Source organism: Psammomys obesus, unplaced genomic scaffold, assembly GCF_907164565.1.
Source record: "Psammomys obesus unplaced genomic scaffold, mPsaObe1.curated_primary_1811, whole genome shotgun sequence".
NCBI classification, from domain to species: Eukaryota; Metazoa; Chordata; class Mammalia; order Rodentia; family Muridae; genus Psammomys; species Psammomys obesus.
Window position 1 is genome coordinate 1,743,866 of NW_026596256.1, and position 19,069 is coordinate 1,762,934.

The window sequence follows — 19,069 nt, forward strand, 5'->3', positions numbered from 1 at the left end:
AGAGCCCTGTTTTTCCTTCAGTACTATTACAAAGCTTGTTCTCCTCCTGTGAAGATGTATGCACGAATGTAAATGTACAATCCGGCACATTTCTATACCTACATTGTAAGAATAGTAACCCTGGGCCAATTGCGATCATGGCTCACATCTGTAAAACCAGCCCGCAGCATGGCTGCCCGCCCTGGCTGTGGAGTGAGCTCCAGGCTCAGCCCACTGCCATCCTCATCTCAATCACAAGCTCCCCTTCCCCAACAGCAAGATAGAATAGAAACACTCAAGGTTTTCTAATTTTATTTAAACGAGGTCACACCAAACCCAATAATCTAGTCTTACATTTAATAAAGTAAAGAAAGAGAAAGGCAGAGCAAAATCAAAGTGAATACAGGTTGCACAGATAACTCAATTTCTAAAACGTAAAATTTAAATTTAAAGTTAACACTGTTTAAGCTCTTTACACAGCCTGATTTTAGAGGGGAGAAAACTATTAAGACATGTAAAATACCAAATCCCAATCAAGTTTCTATTAGTAAAAGCCAAAATCTTTAAGGTGTATTAAAATAAAATTCTAGAAAGAAGGGCTGAAATTACTAAAAATATAAAAGCAAGTATAGAATTTTTCAGCTCAACCTTGGGGTGAGGCTGCTTCTGCTGTGACTCCGGTTTCTTCTTGTGACTCATGCTGGACAGAGGGTTCTGAGCCTAAGGGAGGGCGGCTTTCTTCTATCACAGGGCTCTCCTCAGAACTTGGGTTCCCAGTGGTACCTTCGGCCTGGTTGCTGTTAGCAGCCTCCTCTTTGCAGGCGTCAGCCTGGTCCAGCACTGCGCTCTCCCCCTCCGGAGTGGATTCAGGGTTAGCCGCGGTGGTCTCCTCCACGCAAGCATTGGTAATCTTCGGCTCAGGCTCTGCACTGGAGGTCTCCACCGCAGCTTCGGCAGGGACCAGGGAGGCCGGAACCTCCTCTAGAAGCCCAGCTGCATCTTCTGGGACCGGGGAGGCCGGACACTCTTCTGGAAGCCCTGCTGAGCCCTCGGCAGGGACTGGGGAGGCCGGAGTCTCCTCTGGAAGCCCAGAGGCATCCCCTGGGACCGGGGAAGCCGGACACTCTTCTGGAAGGCCAGCTGCAGCCTCTGGGACCGGGAAGGAGGGGCATTCTTCTGGAAGGCCAGCTGCAGCCTCTGGGACCGGGGAAGCCGGACACTCTTCTGGAAGCACCGCTGCAGCCTCTGGGACTGGGGAGGCCGGAGCCTCCTCTGGAAGCCCAGCTGCGTCCTCTGGGACCTGGGAGGCCGGAGCCTCCTCTGGAAGCCCAGCAGCAGCCTCAGCATCTACCAATTCAGCTTCCTTTTCAGAAATTTCTTCAGCTTCCTTTTCAGAAATGTCTCCAGCCTCTGAAGAGGCTTTCCCGGCGTCTGCCACTAGCCCCTTTTCGCCTTTTAAGATATGGTCCATGAAGCAAAATATTAGTTGGGAGAGCATGGGAATAAAGCAGAATATTGCAAACAATTTGTTTTATTTTAATTTGGGGGAAGGGAAACATTTTGAGACAACACTTTCTACAGCCTAGATTAGCCACGAATCTGCTATGTAGCCTGGGATGACCTTGAACTCCTGATTCTCTGGCTTCATTTCCCAAGTGCTGTTGATCACCTTTACCCTCTTAGCCATCTTGTTGGCTCTAATACTGTTTCCTAGTGTCATGTCAAAACATTTAAGCTGAATGCCTGGCCCTGTGGTGCTCACTTTTAGCTCCCACATCCCAGAGGTGGAAGCAGGTAGATTTTTGTGAGTTCAGGGCCAGCCTGGCCTACACGGTGAAAGTCTCTCTCAATAAAAACAAAACAAACAAACAAACAAAACAAAACAAATAAACCCAAAATCAATCAAACAAACAAAACCCAACTCAGACCAAACAACCTCTGCAAAACACAAAACAAACAAACGAAAACCTACAAAGCAAAATCCAGCTCCTGAGCTACTAATATCCCTGTTCCTAAATAATGGTCACAGTAGTTGGTAATGACATTTTAGTTGAGATTAAATAAAAAAAAGATGTATAATATGAAGTAATTGGTGTGGGGCTGGAGAGAGGGCTTGGGGCTAAGAGCCCCAGCTCCTCTTACAGGGGACTAGGGTTTCACGCCCAGCACCCACACTGTGGGTGGCTCTCAGCCACGTACTTCTCTTCCAGTGGGTCCCTCTTCTGCTTTCTTGTGTGTGTGTGTTGGGGGGCCAGGTACACATGTAGTATATATTTCTACGTGCAGGCAACACAAACACATGAAAGACAGTAAATCTTGAAGAGGTTATAGTGAGCTGTTCAAGGCAGGAAATGGGTGTTAGGGAGAACCTGTAAAGTTCTGCTCTCACAGTGGTTGTCTTCACAACTGAGGAACTCAGTTTACACACCACTGGTTCAACTCATGTGAAGTAGCTTTGAGCAAGCCACAAGGGGTGATGCTTGCCAAAACCGAAAAAAAAAAAAGTTTATAACTTAAAATAATAATGGGGGAAATGAGAGGTCAAACTGCTGAGAGAGACAGATGCTAAAATCATGTTTGCATGAATGGGTGTCTGAGTAGTGGCATAAATATTACCATACAAAGAATGAAAGCTGTCTCTCAGGGAACACTCTTTCTTGGTTAAGTTCCTGCAGGGTGAGAGGGAGAGAGAACACGTGTGGTGGCGCATGTCTGTAATCCCGGCACTCGTGCAGTGCAGGCATCCTGCCTGGGATTCACCAGACCTTGTCTGTAATAAAGGGAGGCAGAAGCAGGCAGATCTCTGTGGGTCTGGTCTACAAAGCTACCGCAGGATAGCCAGGGCTGCACGGAAAAACCCTGTTGCAAAGAAGGAAACAAAACAAAACAACAAGGACAAAGAAAAAAAAAGAAATTGACTTTACCTGGAAGAGGCTGTGGCTCTGCTTGGGTTTGCTTTTTCACAGCAGGTACACGCTCTGTATTTCTGACTTGCTTTGATGTGAAAGCCTTGTAAGTCTGAAAGACAATGTGTGCTTACCTTTACTTCTCTCTAAGATTTAGCTCATACAGTTCTCTAGGCAACCACCATTATAAGTTTAAAGACCCATGGTGGTACATAGCTTTAATCCCAGCACTTGGAGGCAGAGGCAGAAAGATCTCTGTGAGTTCAAGGCCAGCCTGGTCTACAGAGAGAGAGTTCCAGGACAGCCAGGGCTATACACACACACAGAGAGAGAGAGAGACTCTGTTTCTCAAAAACAAAACAAAACAAAAGCTTAAAGAACAATTTAAATGCAGCACAGAAGAGAAATCAATGACCACTCACCACTTGAGCCAACTCCCCACCCCAACTTTTTCTGGAGATAGGACTTTTATTTCCATAAGGGTACTTGGCTGGCCTGGAACTTGGAATACAGACCAGACTGGTCTTGAACTCAGAGTACTGGGATTAAAGGTGTGAGCTAGGAAGGGAGGCACATGAATTCTTCACTAGTTTCTAAGCACTTACATAATATCCACCAGCACTGACTGTCACACCTACAACCAGGTAATAAATCATATTGGAGCCAGATGTTCCAGGGAGCTTGGTCGATGACATTCGGCGAAGAGATGCTAGGAAAACAAGTTTCAACATGGTCACCTTCACCACATAATACAGGCATCTTAAATAATTACATCTTTTAAACATTTTCTCCTTCCTGAACTTGGAGCCTATTGGCTTCATGGGTGAATCTTCACCTCAGGGAATGCAGCATTGGAGGCGGGGCAGTGATTCCACCCAGCAGCCTCTAGTGTGATTTGAGGAATGCTTGTGAAGCCTGTCATCTTGATGTCAAGAAGGGCAGATGTGGATGAGGAGAAAGAGGAAGCACTAAATAAGCTTAACAGCCAAATGAGATGCAAGAGAAGCATATTCCTCCATACTCAGACGCCATCAGAAATAATTACTTCTCATTTTCCTGTTCTGTTTTTCAGCTGTCCGTTTGAGAAAAGAGGGAGTGCTCGTTTTAAAAATTAATTAAGTGCACTTCTGTCTAAGGATAAAATTTGCATGTCAGGATGGGTAGACTGAACTAGCCCTAAGCTCTGTGAGACAAGGTCTCGCTACTTAGCTGAGGCCAGTCACGCTGCTGGCCACCCTCCTATCTCAGCCTCCTAAACACAGGGATTGCAGCCACATGGCTGCTTTGTGGGGAGACTTTCATTGGTTTAAAAACAGATCTGTGAGCTGGGCTGGTGGAAGATGCCTTTTAATCCCAGCATTGGAGGTGGGGTGGGGTCAAGAGGCAGGCAGATCTCTGTGAGTTTGAGGTTAGCCTGGTCTACAAATCGAGTCCAGGACAGCCAAGGCTACACAGACAAACCCTGTGTCAAACAAAACAAAACAAAACAAAAACAAAAAGAAAACACCCCTCCTCACCCAAACAAACAAACTTTGGGTCATCAGTCACCTGTATCTGCTGAGCCAATTCACTGACCCAAATCTCATTGCTAAAACAAACAATCCTGCCAAACCCTGCCCTACCTATGGTAGACTGTGTCTAATATGCAGGAGGCCTGAATGCTACCCTTAGTACCATAAATAAATAAATAAACAGATCTCACAGCCTTTTGACACTTGTGTTTAACTATATGCATCTTATTTGATCCAGGATTTTTTTTTTTTAAGACTAGGAGTCAAATCCAAGGGTTCCTACCCGCTGAGCAAGCTATGCTCCATGTTCTCCAGAAAGATCTTATTAAATATGAGAAATAAAGTTATCAGTAGAAGTAAACAAATACAATTTCAGCTGAGTTAATTTAAAATGGCAATAAGAAAAATAATCAATAGGAATTGATTAAACATATTTTAGTAGATTTATACAATGTGAAAACAGATTTACTTACGTGAAAAACATTTTATATTTTTGTTTTGTTTTGTTTCGTTTCTCTAGACAGGGTTTCTTTGGGTGGCCCTGGCTGGAGTAAATATGAATTTTTACATTTGTTTGTTTTATTATTTTATGTGTATGAGTGTTTGGCCTGCATGTATGTGTACCACATGCATGTCTGGTGCCCTCAGAGCGCGGGCTTCAGGTTCTCTAGTACTAAAATTACAGACTGTCGTGAGCCACCTTGTGGGTGCTGGGAACTGAACCCTGATCTTCTGCAAGAGCAACTCATGCTCTGAATGGCTCAGGCAATTCTCCAGACTATGAGAAAATGCTACCACACGTTATGTGGAAATCCATAGCAACACATCCTGTAGCTGAAGATCTCAGGTGTATAAGCTCAAGGTGCGTAAGGAAAACATGCATGAGAAAAAAAGAAAAAAAGAAAAAAAGAAAAAGACCTACAGCCATTGGATATGCTGATACACACCTGTAATGCCAGTGCTTGGGAGAATGAGGCAGGAGATTGTTTCAGATCAGCTTGGAGAGCTAGATCTTGTTTCTATAAGGCAAAAAACCGAAATTCTCTAAAACTAATTAGACTAACTACAAATAATGGGCTTTATGGAATGGGAAGATTATGTTTATATACTATATTTTGTCTTTCTGGTATTTTCCCAATTAATTGTAAACTTAAGCTATTCATTAAAATTTTACATTTTTGAAAGTCTAAAAAAGTTATATTTTACAGAAAAAGAAGAATAAAACTTAATGATAATTAAAAGTGTGTCTTTCAAAAAAAAAAATAAACACTATACCAGGACAAAGAGGAAGACAATACAGCCAGTCCTGATGAGACCTGATAGGCTAGGGTCAGATAGAAGGGGAGGAGGACCTCCTCTATCAGTGGACTAGGGGAGGGACATAAGGGGAGAAGAGGAAGGGAAGGTGGGATTGGGTGGAGACAAGGGAGGGGGCCACAGCTGGGATACAAAGTGAATAAATTATAAGAAATAATAATAACAAATAAAACAAATGCAAAAACCTCCATTGAAACAAATTTATTTTCTACCAAAATAAGACATTAACTAGTGCTTGAAAAGGAAGACAAATTTAAGATTTCAGTCAATGGTGGACTAGTAGCCCAGGACTTTAATCCCAACAGGCAAGAGGATCTCTAAGTTGGAGGCCAGCCTGGACTACAGAATGAATCCTGGACAGCCAGGGCTACACAGAGAAACCCTGTCTCGAAAACAAACAAAAACATCGTAATTCTGGCTTGGCTGTTGCTGAGTATTCAGTAGAAGTAGGTTTGCTTAGAAAGTGATGGGCCTTAGATTCAATCCCTAGTACCACAAAAATGAAAGTAATTAGGTGCGTATTAAAATGAAGTTGATACCCTCACATCTAGGATGGCTAACTGCACACCCAGAATGTTAATTTTGATCTAATGGGGGGAGTGGGAGGCAGGGGATGTAAAAAGCTGTGGTGCACATGACAACATTCCCAGAGTAAAGACAGAGTAAAGATAAAGAGGTCTGCCGTCAAGCTTTAAGACCTAGTTTGCTCTCTGGTACCCACTGACTCCTGGACTCTGTCCTCTTAGGACATGCAAGCTCTGGTGTGTGTGCTTGTGTGTGTGTGTGTGTGTGTGTGTGTGTGAGAGAGAGAGAGAGAGAGAGACAGAGACAGACACAGAGAGAGATAGAGACACACACAGAGCATGAGTGTGTGTGAGAGAGAAAGAGACAGAGACAAATATGCAGACAGACACAGAGAGAGATAGAGACACACACAAAGCATGAGTGTGTGTGTGAGAGAAAGAGAGAGAGACACAGAGATAGAGACACACACACAGAGCATGAGTGTGTGTGAGAGAAAGAGACAGACACACACACACAGAGAGATAGATTTTGGAAGAAGATGAAGTTAGTGGATTCATTTTTTTTCCCTTATCTGAACATCAGATCAGCCCCCATTATATTCAGTTTAAAATAAGTGGCTTCACCCCACCTCCTCAGTGGTGCAAATTGTTCTCTCTTACTAGGTGTACAGAGAGAGGGGAAGACATCTTAATACTTGTGAGGAGACTTCTTTCAAGCAGCATTTAAAACAGATGGATGAATCTCCCTCGCACCCTCCACCATCACCCTCCACTGCCTAATCAAAGCAGGGAAACAAGTGAAGAAATCAGACCCTAACCCTTCTAGTTCATTGATTTTTCCACAGGCTTTTTTTCCCCCTTCTTCTTCTTCTTCTTCTTCTTCTTCTTCTTCTTCTTCTTCTTCTTCTTCTTCTTCTTCTTCTTCTTCTTCTTCTTCTTCCTTCTTCTTCTTCTCCTCCTCTTTTCTTTTCCTGTCTCTCTCAAATCCTCGCTCTGGACATTGCCTCGGATGCTTTAGCAAGTGGGGCGAAGTACAGCAAGAATTAGCTTTCTAGTGTTCAAGAGCTGTGCCCCAGCGGGTGGTGGACAGCGAGGGTGGACGGTTGAGGACAGGATAGGGTCGCTGGGAGAGGACCTCTGGGAGAGGACTGGTCCAGAGCCGCGACACCTACTTCCCTTTCCTCACGCATTCCCTAATCCGTAGTTGACGGAGCTGCGAGAGCGTGTCAGCAACATCAGAAGAGTGTCCGGAGCCCCCCCTCCCACCCCCGATGATCAGGGCCGGAAAATCCCCTGGTAGGCACCATTAGTGTTTGGTGAACCCACAATGCTCCTGGAGCACACCCGCGAGCGCGCGGACCCCTCACCTCCACCCATCCGTTCCTCTGCCTCTTTGTAGAGCCTAGTAATTCACTGAATAAGTAACTTGAGAATCTAGGAGTGAGCAGACCATCTTCGAGGTGGTCTTCTTTTCACTCCGTATCTACTTAGTACGGTTCACAGCCACTGTAGTGTTCACTTACAGAAAACGAAGAAACATTACTTGCCTGAGATCAGGACTGGAACCCAGGAAGTCTAATCTGAGTTCAGAGGCCACCCTGGAAAAGTTCCCTATTTCCAAAATTTCCAGGAACTTCGGAGAGCTTGACTGAGACCCTCCCTCACTGTTCCTCTACCCACTGTCCCAGGCTTTTGCGACTGGGTGCTGGTGGGTTCCGGGCGCTAGTCCCCAAGCTGGATCCGCGGAGAAGTGCGGGACACTCACCGTCCTTCCCTAGCGGTGCAGGGCCGGGGGGCGCCCTCCGGGGCAGCGCCAGAGTCTTGGACACAGCCCTGCGGAGATACATCGCCTGATGCGCTGCGAAGCAGCGGCGGGAGCTGGGAAGCCAGGCTCAGAGGGCGGAGCCTCGGGAGCGCCCCGCCCCAGCTGGGGCTCCAGATCCCCTGGTGCTCCAGATCCCCTGGTGCTCCAGATCCCGTGTGTCCCTGTCCGGAGAAGGTGGGAAGGGGATTGAGTTAGTCGCCGGTCCCTTGGAGCCCTTCCCCAGCTTCAGTGGCGAGGCTTTCCCGCTCGCCCCCCACCCCGCCCCTTCCCCAGCCGCTTAACGGCTGCATCTCAGAAGAGGGATGGGAAGCTTAGAAGTTGCTGTTAACGTGCCTGACCCGCTCTGTCCCATGGAGTGTCTGTCCAGTGCCCGCTGGCCACGTTTAGGGAATCGGACCAGATTCAGGATTCAGGCACCTGGGAGAAGGCCACGTTTATCCCACCCACTGCGTTAGATTTTCCAGGAAAAGGGAGCAGGAAACTTTACAGGCGATAGGCTTATGATTCAATGAAGGGGAAGGTTTCCCCCTGGCGATGGCTGAGTCCTAAGCCAGCCACTGGTCCCAAAACTTTAAATGTACGGTAAATTGTTTATCTAGCAGAGCGTAAAACCATGCGTGGTTGCATTAGTGGGATCCTCCCAGCACTCAGGAAGATCAGCAGTTCAAGATCTTTGGCAGCAGGCCTGGTTTGAGGGCCCCGGAGGCTACATAAGGCCCTGTCTCAAAATAAAAATAAAAATAAAAATAAAATCACTGCGGGCATCGGGCGGAAAGCCAAACGAAAACAAACTGACAGGACACGTAGGTAAAAGGCCTCTGGAGGAGTAGCAAGCGCTCTTAAACACGAAGTCCTCTCTCCAGAGTTGTGAATCTTAGTCTTATGAGAGAGGGTGTTTTCTGTGTAGCCCGGATTTTCAGGACAGTCAGGGCTACACAGAGGGCGTCTGCCTCCCAGAGTGTTGGGATTAAAGGCGTGCGCCACCCCCAGTCCGGCCAGGGGTAAAGCGGGGCCGAGGAGACTGAAACACAGTTAAAATGAAATGCGCTCGAGCAGGCGGAGGAGGCTGTGCTGGCTGAAGCTCACGGTTCCTCCACTCCCTTTCAGTCTGGTATGTGACGGTATTTGTTGTATCTGCCTTGTGTCCCTCCCAGCTAGGGGAGACACCACTGTGACCTAGCACACCTCCTCTTTTCGCGAAGGCTCCTGTCTCAGGGCAAAGGAAACTTCTACTTACTCTTGGGAGCTTTGGTGGGTTCTTTTCACATTTTAACGAGCCATTTCCAAAACAGACACACAAACACACACCCATGCCCTTGGTTGTCAGATCCTGAATTTTCAGCTGCTCCCCATAGTTCTTGCTGCAGCTGACTGGAGGTGCAGCCATTTCCCTGCTGCAGGCCAGATTCGTCACTGCCTTGGACAACATCCTTGACATTTTTCTGTTGTGTTTTAGAAAAATATCTACGGTCAGAAATAAATTGGCTTAATTCAGATGACTTCCAGTTAATCTTTGGTTGTTGATAAAGAGACACATTTGAGAGTCTGGAGAGGTGGCTCAGCGGTTAAGGGCTCTGACTGCTCTTGCAGAGCATTGGGTTCAAATCCCAGCACTCACATTGCAGCTCATGACTGCAACTCCAAGATCTTAAACTCTCACGTAGATATCTAACATAGATGTACATGCAGGCAAAACACCAATGCACATAAAATAAAGGTAGATACGTTTAAAAAAAAGATTTTAAAAAGATGAAAACACTGTAAGGGTCCAGTGGCAAGATTCCATGGTTTATGTGTTATGTGCTAGGTAAGTCTAAGGTATTTGAGGTCTGGAGCTGGCAAGCCTGAAGACCTGAGTCGGATCCCCTGGACTCACATGATGGAAGCTAAAGGACTGACTCTTGAAACTTGTCTTCCACACATACCTATGGCATGTGCACTTGCTAAGTTTCAAACCTGGGACAAACAGCTGAGGTGCGCCTGGCCTCCAGGTTCTCCTAGCATCCCCTACCCATACCGCCCCTCTCCCCCAACTCTCCAGCCTTCCCCAGCAGCTGGGCTGCCCTTCCCCCAGAAGCTCTTCCCAGTACAATCCAGACATTTTGGTTATCGGCTCCTTTGGTACCTTTGGCCTCCTAGCTGCTGAATCTGGTTCCCTCTTTCCCTTCCCCTCCCCTTCTCTTTTCAAGGCTCAAAGTCATGCCTACTCTAAACCATCCCAGCCGTGTCTGCCTCTTGTTATGCTCTTCCTTTTATCTATAACAGACTTCCTCCTCCACCACACACGGAGAGACAGGCATGTCCTTCCCTTTTCTTTTCTTTTTTTTTTTTCATTCACACCCAAACACTTTTCTCCTCCACACATTAAAAAAAAAAAAATGCACTCAAAAAAAAAGAGTGCATGAAATTTCCCAAATGCTATAGAATGCTAGAAACAGGCTGGAGAGATAGCTTAGTGGCTAAGAGCGTTTGTTGCTCTTCCAGAGGACCAGAGCTCAGTTCCCAGAAACCAGGTAGTTCACAACTTCCTTAGCTCCTGCACACATACACACACACAGACAGACAGAAACATCGAAATGATTCTTGCTCAGTCCATAGCTCTTGATTTGAGATGTAAACCCTGGCACTATTTGCTTACTCTTTACCATGTGGGAGGCTGGTGTGTGCCTAAGTATGTGCTCTGAGGAATGAGGTCATGCAGAGTTCGAATAGCTAATACTGAGTTTTTTTCTTTTTTTCCCGAGTCAGGGCCTCACAACCTTCTTGCATCAGTCTCCTAAGAGCTGGGTTTACATGCTGCTTCCAGTGCATAGTAGTAGGTTCTGTCCCACAGCTCAAGTTATCAGGAATGGCACCCCCTAGAGGTAAAACGGATACATTGAGGAAAAAGATCCATACCCGGTAACTGCACCCCAAAAGGCTGATATGCAGTGGATTCTGTTTATTAAAGTATACTTCCAACGAAAACTTTCCATTTCTAAAGTTGCAGGTATCTTAATGTTTCCTGGACTCTTTAGAGATGTTTGGGTTTTTTTTGTTTGTTTTTTATTTTGTTTTTTTTGAGACAGTCTGTCTGTGTGGCCTTGATGCCCTGAAAGGCCCGCTGTAGACCAGTGGACCAGGCTGGCCTGGAACTCACAGAGTTGTCTTTTAAAGGCATGTGCCACCACCGGCAGGGTAGCATGTTGAATTTTTTAAGTGCTTTCTGTGTGCCAGAGAGACAGACTACTTTGGAGGTAACTGACTTTTGGGTCTCAATTTCTACATAATAGCACCAGTTTCTTACAGGTACTCTAGGAAATAAAGAAACCTGAAACACTATACGTTTCTTAACTCAAAGGGTTTTTAGTTTTGTATTTTTGTTTTTTGAGACAAGAGTTTCTCTGTGTAGCTCTGGCTGTCCTGGACTTGAGTTGTAGACCAGGATGGCCTCGAACTCACACTGACCCACCTGCCTCTGCCTCTCTGAGCGCTGGGATCACAGGCATGTGCCACTATGCCCTGCCTGGCTTTAAGGATGTGTCTTACATTCGTTTTTTTTTTTTTTTTTTTCTTTTTTCCTTGATACACCTTGGCTCTTGATACACCCAGACATGTTAGAGGCAGAGCTAAGAGGGAGCTTGCAAGATAGGTGCCAAGCCCTAGATTGGCCACCTGTATAAAAACTGAACACAACAGCAAATAAACACAGCAATAGCTGGCTGATTTTATACAGCCACTTACAAAGACCCTTGTCAGCCAGGCACGATGTCACATGCCTGTAATCCCAGCACCCAGGGAGGCAGAGGCAGGTGGATCTCTCTGAGTTCGAGGCCAACCTGATCCACAAAGCGAGTTCAGGACAGCCAAGGTTACACAGAGAAACCCTGTCTCAGAAAAACAAAACAAAAAGACCCTCGTCAGGCCACTGGGCCCAACTAGACCCTCCAGGGTCACGTCATCTCAAGGTTGGCCTCCTGCCACCCTCCTTTTACCTGCAGCTTTAACTCCCTGCTGTTGTGCAGTCTGACACCTGCATGTGTTCTGGGGCAGACACACTTTTGTTGGACTGTCTTTCTACCACAGACCTCCCTTTTCTGGTTACTGCATTTGCAGGAAATGGGTTTATAATCTCTAAAAATTTCCCACTCTAACAGGATTCCAAACTGACATCCAGACAGTGGGCTGTGCTTTTTCCAGCCCCCAAACACACACAATTACCATGGACTTTACCGTCAAAAGGAGGCTCAGATAATAAATCATTTTAACCCCTATCGACTTACCCTCTTTTCTCTAAAAAAATGTTCATGATACTTGTGATTAAACCCAGGGCTTCAAGAATTGTAGGCAAGGGTTTTATTACAGCGCTATGGCATCAGCTTGAGACAGGATCTTGTGTACAGTGTCAGGCTAGTTTCAAAGCCGCTGTGTAGTGCCCCCACCTCATTTTTAGTTTATTGTTTCTATGCCTGTTGTGATCAGTGGCCCATGTTACAGAACTTCTGAGGATTCTAGAGACCCTTCTCACGTTGTCAGCGAGCAAGTGCTAATCCAGTCCCCTCTTAAAAAAAAACAAAACCCTATAGTTTGCTATATCTTGATTGAAAGCCAACAGACAAACTTCATGTGGCCATAAACCTGAGTACAAAGTTCTTCTGGGGCTGGAGAGAAGGCTCGGCATTTAGGAGCACTGGCTGCTCTTGTAGAGGTCCAGTCCCCAGCACCCACACGGAGGCTCACAGGGCCCAAGACCACATATGGTGTACATATACACATTCAGGCAAGCACGCTTACATAGCAAACAAACCAGCGCCCAGGCTCTTCAATAAAAATCATTCCAATTCAAGTAAGTGGAGACAAAAGTAACTCTGCTAACAGGGTTCATCTTTACTACCCGACTTATCACCTATTTATCAACAAAAGATTTCTTGGGCTCTTTTGTATTTTGAGTAATAAAGGAGTCTGTCTCTTGTGCATTTGATAGTTTGGTTCCGAAGACCCTTGCCAACTCCCCATGGCTCCAGTGCTCTCCTTAGGCTTCTATGAGCCCTGCATGTGCCCAGTACACATACATATATGCATGCATTCACATAAATAAAAACAAGTAGATAAAAGTTGCAAAGAGTCCATCAGCAGTGATCAGTGAATCCATCTCTACATGTGCAGAACACAAGTATTTTTATTTCTTTAACAATGCAAAATGTCTGTGCTGACTGGATTGATACATATTCACATATAGCTTTTTTCTCATATCCACAACTCAACCTATGGGCGAATCCAGAGGAATGATCATGACACCACGTGAAGCAGTCCTACAAAGAGGGGGAAAAAAAATCAATCCATGATCAGATGATGTTAAAACTTGACTTCTCTGAATAATTGACCTTAGAGCATCAGAAAAAAAATATAGAAACTATATCTATTAAATAGATTACAGTTGGAGTACACATGTGATTCTAGCAGTTGGAGAAGCAGAGGGAGGCAGATCTCTATGAGTTCAAGGCCAGCCTAGTCTACAAAGCAAGTCCAGGACAGCTAAGGCTACACAAAGAAACACTGTCTTGAAAAACCAAAAACCATAGCATCAGTACTTGATTTTAAATTTATAATAAAAATGTTGAAAAGTTGTATTAATAGAAAAAAAAAAGCAAACGATTTAGACAATAAACCCTAAAGTGTTAAACTTGAGAGTTCTTAAATAAAGAAAATGTTTTGATTTCTGCTTATTATCTAGTAGATATAAATTAATCAACTTAACACATCAAAACTGAGATAGTTAGTATGTGGTGGCTATGTATTCTGCATGTGTGTGTGCATGCATGCGCAGATACACGCATGCACGTGAAGGTCCAAGGCTGATGCTGGGAGTCTTTGTCAATGGCTTTCCACCTTAGTCATTGAGGCAAGGCTTCTCAGTTAACCCCAGAGCTTACCAGTGGTCAATTTAGTTGGCCATCTTATTCTGGGAATCCGCTGCCCACCTTCAGAATTTTGGAATTACAAGTGGCCACCGTGCCACGCCAGCATTTACACAGGTTCTGGGGACCGAGTGCTGGTCCTCATGCTTCTGTGCTAGTTGCTCTAACCACTGAGCCATCTCCTCAGCCCAGAAGCTTTTTTCTTTTTCTCTTTCTTTCTTTCTTTTTTTCCGAGACAGGGTTTCCCTGTGTAGCCTTGACATCCTAAACTCGAACTCAGAGATTTGCCTGCCTCTGGCTCCCTTAGTGGATTTTCTTCAATGAGAGATTCTTTTTTTTTCATTATAAAAAGTAAAGAATTCCTTTCAAATAATTTCCAGAAATAAAGAATATACATTATATACATTTATGTAATATTCATATTATATGTTTTTGGAGACAAGGTTTCTCTGTGTAGCCTTGACTGTCCTAGACTTGCTTTGTAGACCAGGCTGGCCTTGAACTCACAGAGATCCACCTGCCTCTGCTTCCCTGAATGCTGGGATCACAGGCATCCACCACTGCACCTGGCTTAAATGTAGGTTTTTGTTTTTCCAAGACAGGGTTTTTCTGTGTAACATTAGCTATCTTGGAATTCATTTTGTAGTCCAGGCTGGCCTTGAAATCAGAGATAGGCTTGTTTCTGCCTCTGGAGTACTGGGATTAAAGGCATAGCCACCAGCACCCGCTCATATTATATGTATGTTACGTGTGACACACACTTGCACACATATATGCACAAATCTTCTCTCTTAAATCACAGACTGTGGAAAATATGTTACCTCATTAATATTAGGCTTTACCTGAATTCCTCAATTGGATGCTAGCTATAGTGACGATCATAACAAAATGGTCAAGCAGAAAAAAAAATTCATAATGTACTGCCTTTATACATTCATCTCTTCTACAAACATTAAGCTCCTAGAATGGCTGGGGATTCAGTACAGTTTGAGAACTGAACAGTAACACAGTAGATGAAACAAGCACAAGACACGGCAAACACATATCAGGAAACAGACAACTTATGCCACCTTGTCCTAAGTGCTATGCACACAGCAGTAAAGTGCTAGTAAGGAGATATGATTTAATGTGGTTGTGGTTTTATTGCTGTTTCTCCTCCTTTCTTTGTTTGGGACAGGTCTTGCTGTGCAGATCAGGCTGGCCTCTGCATTAGTATGTATGACCTCATCCAGTACTGGTGCCACCCTGGTGGCATGCTCCTTAAATCCCAGCACTTAGGAGACAGAGGCAGAGGCAGGGTAAGTGGATTCTAGCCACATATCCAGCTCAAGGTTACACAGCGAGACCTAGTTTCTCTCTTTTCAGACAGGGCCTCTCTACTTGGCCCTGGCTGTCCTGGCATTCATTATATAGCCCAGGCTGGCCTCACAGAGACCCTCCTCCTTTTGCCTCCTTCTGCCTTTAGTGCTGGGACTAAAAAAGGCACACACTAATACACCTAGAGGTGAGACCCTGTCAAAGTCACAAACCAACAAACAGATCAATTAACTTCCATAATCTACATAATCTATAAGGATACTTACTATATATTTATTTCCAAAGTTTATTCCAATCCATTTCTTCTTTTATACTCCATAACATCTTCATTATGTTGATTGATGAGCTACAAGTTAATGGTTAAAACTAGAAATGTAATCTTCCTGGCAGCTCAAAGAGAAAGAACCAAGTAAAGATCTTTATGCTTCTTCTTTTTTTTTAAAGGTTTATTTATTATGTATACAATGTTCTGCCTGCATGTACACCTGCATGCCAGAAGAGGGCACCAGATCTCATTATAGATGGTTTTGAATCAGGATGTGGGTGCTGGGAATTGAACTCAGGACCTCTGGAAGAGCAGCCAGTGCTCTGAACCTCTGAGCTGTCTCTCCTGCCCAGATCTTTATGCTTCTTAAGAGAAATAGAGAAGGTTAAAAACAATTCTAAAAAGCAAAGCCATTCAACTTAAACAATTATTCATGGAGTTCATTTATTGACCATAACCTGACATTAAATTTAAGAATGAGGGCTGGAGACATGGCTCAGCGATAAAGAGCACTGGCTGCTCTTCCAGAGGTCTTGAGTTCAATTTCCAGCAACCACATGGTGGCTCACAACCATCTATAATGAGATCTGGTGCCCTCTTTTCACCTGCAGGCATACATGCAGGCAGAACACTATACATAACAAAAAAAATTGAGAATGATATAATGGAAAGCATATAATGAAAGAAGAATAATAAAACGTCACACTCTAGCTATCAAATGTGTCCCAGGCTGACTGATAAGTATGTCTATGTACAGCATGCTGTACTTCCAATCCAAGAAGCCTCACACTGTGAGTAAATGACCAACCCCATCCCTTGCTTCTGTGTGTTAATGAGGAGTCAGAGAGCAGCTACTTTCTTAGAATCTCAGTTTGAAAAGATTATGTAACTGGTACAGTGATTAATACATGATGACATTCATGGGAATCAAAGACCTAATTTTCATCCTTCATGCTCTTAGCAGCAATTAAGCCTTCCATTAGGAACTTTCAAGACTGTATATAAAATTGGGGCTGTAGAGATGGCTTGGTAGTGAAGAAGAGCAGGACCCAAATTTGGTTCTCAGCAGCAACAGCAGGCAGCTCATAAATGTCTAGAACTCCATCTCCAAGATATCCGATGAGTAGAATACTCACATAACCCCACAGGAAAATCGTGGTGCCCACGCTCAGCCCAACTTTGAACCAGTTAGGTTTGGCGTGCATCGGCTCCCGGACATAGAACTTTGACCGTGTTGAAGCTGAAAAAAGAGAAAGAATATGTATCTTACTGACTTGTTGAGAGGAAAGCCTAACATTTACTAGTGTATGTGCCATCGCATTAAATTATCTTTTGAGATAGGGGCTCTTGTAACCCAGGCTGGCCTTGAATTCCTGATCGCCTGTCTCCACCTCCCCAGGGCTGGGATTCCAGGGAAGCCTCACCATCCCTGGCTTTAAATTGTCTTCTTTTAACTTTATCTGCTCAGCTCCAATTTAAACAGGTAAGTTCAGAGATCTGAGGTAACTCGTCTGGGGCACCAGCAGAACCAGAAGGCCGTCCTTGAGACTCAGGACGCCTTCAAAGCTTGGGTAACGCTTTGATCGCCGGCCCTCGGGAGGCTCGAGATTTTACTCCTGTCTCCTGGGCATCGTAGAGTCGGGGGCAACAGACCCAAATTCCACTCGCAGAAGGCAGGGGTTAGTTTGGAGGGCGGACGGTGAAGGTCAGGGCGGGCGGCATGGACCGCAACCTCCTCCCACTACGGAGATTCCAGGTTGGTTTGTGCTAGGTGGGGGTAGTCTGATGGCCGAATGGGCTCGAAGAGTCACTCACAGCTGATCGGGAGCCGTGTGGAGGCCAGCAGCCGGGAAAAACGACGCAGAACTACGGACGGCGCCATCTTGCCCCGCAGGCTCCTCCTCTCGGCAAGCGCATCTTGGTGGACTAGTACCGCCTTCTCGAGCGCGCATGTCCGGCAGGAGGCGCGGGGCGCAGCGCCCCCTGGCAGCAGAAGCGGGACTTGCAGGTGGGCCAGAGTCCTAGCTACAGAACAAAGTTCCCTAGAACCCCGACACAGGACAGGGGTTGAACAAAGGGTGCAAAAGTGGGCTGGGGCTAGGAAAGCAGTTTGTCCACCCTACAAGGCGCTTGTCAGGTTTACTGAAGTGTTCCGTTCGTCGGCCAAAAAAACTGAAAATGGTCTTGCTGAAGAATAAACTTTGGGTCGAATTTAATGTTTCAGGCACAGTGTTTAACTTGTGGTTTACAATCATTATTTCATCGCTACTTCGACCGCAGGATGTGCCGTGATTATTGGTATCAATTAACAGATGTGTTCAAAGTCGACTAGGGGGAATGTATTTGCAAAGGCCTTTTAACAGTTCCTAAAATCCATTTCTACTCAAGATCACATTTATGCCTCTCAGTCCTCTGAGGTGGGATTCATCGGGGAGGAATCCAGAGCTTCCACTTCCTATCTTACCTAGATTACCTCCGTGCTACATATTCCTCCCCTAGCTTTTTTTACGTTGTTTTTGAGGTAGGGTCTCACTACGGTCCCAGGTGGCCATAAACTTGATCGTCCTGCCTCGGCCTCCTGAAGAGCTAAGCTCTGACTGATTCAGGAGGGGCATTCAGATGGCAGAGAGATCCAGTGTTCTGTCCCCAGACTCTACATCTAGTAGTCTTGTTAGACCCCCTAACAAGGTAGGACTGGCTATAAGGCCATGAGCCTATGAGAACAAGAGCCGAACTGTCATGTCTTAATGTCTTAGCACCATTTGTGTTTTGTCTACCACATTTCAACAATATGGTTTTTAGTTGTTCCTTTTTTTTCTTTCTTTTTTTTTTTGGTGAGACAGGGTTTCTCTGTGTAGCCTTGGCTGGCCTGGACTCACTTTGTAGATAGGCTGTCCTCTCATGAAGATCCACCACCACTGCCTCTGTCCTCCCTCCCAACCCCAGTCCTTGGATTACTGACAAGAGCCATCTCCTCTGCTCCTTAATCTCTACTGTAATTTTACATCTGTAACAGAAAACCTATCCTGTAGGATACTGGAAAGCTTAGGTGTTATGGGGGTACTAAATACTCCGTTTGCCTGTTCTTAATCAGCTGGGTTTAAAAAATTTTATAACTTTTATGTGTAGGCTCATGTGTTGATATCGGCATGTGTGCAAGTGCGTGGGAGGCGCCAGTGAAGGTCAGAGGCACTGACTCACCGGGTGGCTCAGCTGGCTTAAACATTTTTTGTTTATTTTTATGTCTGTGTTTGTGCTTGCTTATCAGACGCATCACAGTGCCTGCAGGTACCCACGGAGACAAAAAGAGGGTGCTGGATCTGAGTTGTCCAGCATGATCTGGGCGGTAGGAAACAAACTGCAGTCCTCTGCAAGAATAACAAGCACTCTAAATTGCTTAGCCCTCTCCTAGTCCATGGTCAGCTGCTTGTTCTGTTACACAATTGCTTCAGAGTCTGTTTCACTGTATCCTTAATTCTACCTGGTGTCCAATGACCAGGTTAACAAAAAAAAGGACAGATAGCATGA

At 45.2% G+C, this 19,069-nt stretch overlaps 2 protein-coding genes across 2 annotated transcripts; both read right to left on the reverse strand.

Annotated features, from left to right (window-relative positions):
• Window positions 1-316: 316 nt before the first annotated feature.
• On the reverse strand, window positions 317-8,213 carry Mgarp (mitochondria localized glutamic acid rich protein). Its single transcript, XM_055596786.1, has 4 exons — window positions 8,003-8,213; window positions 3,491-3,594; window positions 2,904-2,997; window positions 317-1,431 (listed from the first exon to the last, which is right to left on the reverse strand). Exons 1-4 carry the CDS (start codon window positions 8,082-8,084, stop codon window positions 623-625), a joined length of 1,089 nt encoding a protein of 362 aa, XP_055452761.1. The 5' UTR covers window positions 8,085-8,213; the 3' UTR covers window positions 317-622.
• Window positions 8,214-13,188: 4,975 nt separating this feature from the next.
• Window positions 13,189-17,473, reverse strand: Ndufc1 (NADH:ubiquinone oxidoreductase subunit C1). The gene is made up of 4 exons (XM_055596787.1): window positions 17,357-17,473; window positions 16,678-16,781; window positions 15,543-15,622; window positions 13,189-13,353 (listed from the first exon to the last, which is right to left on the reverse strand). The coding sequence occupies exons 1-3, from the start codon at window positions 17,421-17,423 to the stop codon at window positions 15,563-15,565; spliced, it is 231 nt and encodes a 76-aa protein (XP_055452762.1). The 5' UTR covers window positions 17,424-17,473; the 3' UTR covers window positions 13,189-13,353; window positions 15,543-15,562.
• Between the last annotated feature and the right edge of the window lie 1,596 nt (window positions 17,474-19,069).

Excerpts from the sequence above, each read along its gene's own strand:
- Mgarp (XM_055596786.1), bottom strand. The coding sequence starts at position 8,084 with ATGTATCTCCGCAGGGCTGTGTCCAAGACTCTGGCGCTGCCCCGGAGG. Across the intron at positions 2,998-3,490 it reads TCAGTGCTGGTGGATATTAT|ACTTACAAGGCTTTCACATC; the intron begins GTAAGTGCTTAG and ends ATTGTCTTTCAG. Across the intron at positions 1,432-2,903 it reads AGAGCCACAGCCTCTTCCAG|GCGAAAAGGGGCTAGTGGCA; the intron begins GTAAAGTCAATT and ends ATATCTTAAAAG.
- Ndufc1 (XM_055596787.1), bottom strand. The coding sequence starts at position 17,423 with ATGGCGCCGTCCGTAGTTCTGCGTCGTTTTTCCCGGCTGCTGGCCTCC. Across the intron at positions 16,782-17,356 it reads CACACGGCTCCCGATCAGCT|CTTCAACACGGTCAAAGTTC; the intron begins GTGAGTGACTCT and ends CTCTTTTTTCAG. Across the intron at positions 15,623-16,677 it reads CGATTTTCCTGTGGGGTTAT|CTCATCAATCAACATAATGA; the intron begins GTGAGTATTCTA and ends ATTAACTTGTAG.